This window comes from Morone saxatilis, unplaced genomic scaffold (assembly GCF_004916995.1).
Source record: "Morone saxatilis isolate NCDOM2014 unplaced genomic scaffold, NCSU_SB_2.0 Contig2, whole genome shotgun sequence".
NCBI lineage: Eukaryota > Metazoa > Chordata > Actinopteri > Moronidae > Morone > Morone saxatilis.
Genome location: NW_023339762.1, coordinates 26,361,376 through 26,364,451, shown reverse-complemented (window position 1 = coordinate 26,364,451; position 3,076 = coordinate 26,361,376). Strand labels below are relative to the sequence as shown.

The window sequence follows — 3,076 nt, the reverse complement described above, 5'->3', positions numbered from 1 at the left end:
CCCTCTGATCATCTCTCCTGTCAATCACACTGAGTAGAACAACCATTTGATTTTCTACAGAAAGATTCACATCATTTAATGTAATAAATGTATATTTATTGCTGATGTACAATGTATACTACTTACTGCTACAATATAGCAGTATTACCCACTGATTGATATCATTATTATTTAGCATCTAATTTATTTTAATAACTGCATTGGCTAGCTAGTTAAATCATTGGAAGACAATGTGCTCAGAAATAAGAAGCAATGTCTGGTTTCCAAATTAAAACCATTATATTGTCTTATCATTATATAAGAACTGTTGCATCCTGGCAAATAACTGAAGATCCTTTTCACAAATGAGTAAAATCATTTACTTTTCTAAACAAAATCAAAATAAAGAGTTTATTGTGTATGACGGGACATACTGTAGTTTTTGTTCCACTACATCTGGCTAACAGCTGGATTAGCTGTTAATCAACAGCAACAATATGATGCATTTAACTCTCTCAATACTATAGAAGCATTAATTTTTTCCTCTCCTATTGAACCAAATCAAATCCATCAATATTGATTTTGAAGGACCCTTCAAATTGAGTTGTATCCAACATTAATGTCTGACCCAAATTTCATGGGATTCCTTCCAAAAGTTGTTGAGATATTTCAGTCTGGACCAAAGCGGCAAACCTCAAAACAGAGGAGCAGGAATATCCAAAGTAAATCTAACTGAGGTCAGTTTATTCATCGAGACGTCTCCGTCTATGGAGTGACCGTCCAATCAAACTGACTACGACAAAAGAGTTTAAACTAAATAAAAACAGAAGCTGAGGTTCTTTAAAGAGGTAGAGAGGGACTCGGTTAAGTGTCTGAAAAATGGAAACAGATGAACATAAAGAAGGCTCGGAAATCTCATAAAACAAATATACAACCACTCCAACCTTGGACACATTCTGTGAAAACAGATTCTCAATTTCTCTTTTTAAAACTCATGCCAGGTTGTATTTACGTCTCATCAGGTTTAAATTTAAACCTTTTAAAGTGCTAAGACCAATTTAAAAAATGATAACATTTTAGAAGACAAAAAGTCAGCAGGACTTCAAGAGGAGTTTGTCAATCAATAAAGAAGCAGTAGAAACACTTTCAGTCCGTCAACCGTCAGTCTGATGGTCATCGTGGTCGTCCTGGGGTATTTCCTGTTCTCCAGCAATGTCAAACAAGAGCTCAGTGATGCTCCATAGGCGGTTCAATGGCACTGCACACACATTTAACAGCTAGGTTCACATTTTCCAAACAGTGAAAGTCACAAAGAAACGGCACTTTGAGAGCGTCAGGCCTCAGGAAAGAGCAGATTTGTTGTTCAGTGGAACGTTTGGGGATTTAAAGGACCAGGATTTAGTGGCATTCAATGGTTGTAGCTAACTAACACTTTACCAGCGTCATCCTCTCGGCTCACTAAGAGCGCTCACATAAACAAACAAAAACCAGGGGTTCAGGATGACGATACAAAAAAGTTGTGTATCCAACATCCAAAGGAAAAAAACCAACATGACTTTTTTAGGGATTGAAACGGAGACTGTTTAATTAACAATGTCTGTAGTCTCCGTGTCATCACCACGAGAGCCGCAGTGAAGCTCAGTGAGGTCGGCTCTGGCCCAGCACCATCTTGGCAGTCCTGACTGAATGAAGCCTGGTTACTGAAAACAGCCACCTGTCACTCAAAGCAACCAGGCCCCTAATTATACATAACTTTAAGCCTTAATGTGATTTAAAGGTTAGTTGTACAGTTGACTCTGTACAACTAACCTCTAACCAACTAAACTCTGTGAGACTGACTCACTGCTGGAGACAGCCTCTAGTGGCCGTTTGAGGAACTGCAGATTTAGCTTGCTGCTTAGATTTAATCTGTCTGATTTATTGATGGGAGCTTTGAAGCCACCATTAAAAATACTGCTTGTAAGGAAGAAAGTGATTTTTGTTTAGCACACTTTTATTTTAATAACATGATTTCTTAAAGGTTTCCTGTAGAGTTTCTCACCACTAGGAGTGCTATAGTGTGTTTATAATGGGTGACGCCCTCCTGCCAATGTTTTCCACTGATCAATGGGCAAGAAACACAACAATGTGGCAACAAAGGACAAAGAAAATGATTTAAAATACACAGGTAGAGAAAACTTATGACTGATTACAAGAAAAATCCACAGGGACCATTTAAATATACGTAATTTAAAACCAACAGAAAGGAATAATAAGTATAATAATAATAATAACAACTGTATAATATTTCATTTGATTGTGCCTTTACAGCTTCATGTTGACGCACACAGTGCAGCTCAACGTCTACACACACACAAACATTAATAACAGCAGTGGTTCTCAAACATTTGATCGGTGGTCACATGGTTTCTGCGGTCAGTAACGGCTCTCAGAAGATCCAGCATCTTAACGAGCACATTTAAAAAAACATTCAGGCTCTGAGTCTGAATCTGTTCACTGGTTCTCCAGCAGCATCTGCCTCCAGACACAGCCCTTTTTCACAGCAGCCATTTGGACATGAAATAGTAGGGTAAACACAGCCGTGATACTAATTAAGGCCTCGTCATTTAGTGTAGCAGAGCCTTTCCAGTGAGGCAGCAGCACCCTGACCCTAATCAGTATCACAACACCTTTATTGACCCGACTGTTTAATGTCAAATGGCTGCTGTGAAGAAGGTCTGTACGTACTCCCAGTTGGGACGATGCTCCTCCACCCAAGAGGAAGGTAAGAGATGGAGACCGCAGCAGAGTCTGAACCGGGTTTCTCCAGGTACAGAAGAACTGGACTCTGCAGGTCCACCAGCACCATGAGGCAGAACCACCGTGGTTCTGGTTCTAACGCTGTGCAGTGTCAGACGGAGAACTCTGCCCCGCCCCTCCAGGTGCGTTTGGGGAGAAAGGTCGGCAGTCTGAGTCCAGCAAAGGGGCTGATCCACATCAGGGACGGCTGACCCCCAAACACCGACCTCAGCCCGGCCCAGCGAGTCTGACGCTCCCACGTCGGCTTCTCGTTCTTCAGACGCTCGATCTCCTGACACACACACACAACCTCGTTACA

At 41.0% G+C, this 3,076-nt stretch overlaps 2 protein-coding genes across 2 annotated transcripts in view; both read right to left on the bottom strand.

The window, feature by feature from the left end:
* Nucleotides 1–2,827, bottom strand: part of slc7a10b (solute carrier family 7 member 10b) — a 13,644-nt gene extending 10,817 nt beyond the window's left edge. Inside the window, exon 1 of the mRNA XM_035665737.1 lies at nt 2,707–2,827. Within this exon, the coding sequence (XP_035521630.1) occupies nt 2,707–2,827 (121 nt within the window). The remainder of the gene's footprint in view (nt 1–2,706) is intronic.
* A 42-nt stretch (nt 2,828–2,869) lies between these two features.
* The window catches only part of ankrd27 (ankyrin repeat domain 27 (VPS9 domain)), a gene marked incomplete in the record, with an annotated part of 18,036 nt that continues 17,829 nt past the window's right edge, over nt 2,870–3,076 (bottom strand). Inside the window, 1 exon segment of the mRNA XM_035665736.1 lies at nt 2,870–3,049. Coding sequence (XP_035521629.1) covers nt 2,870–3,049 — 180 coding nt within the window.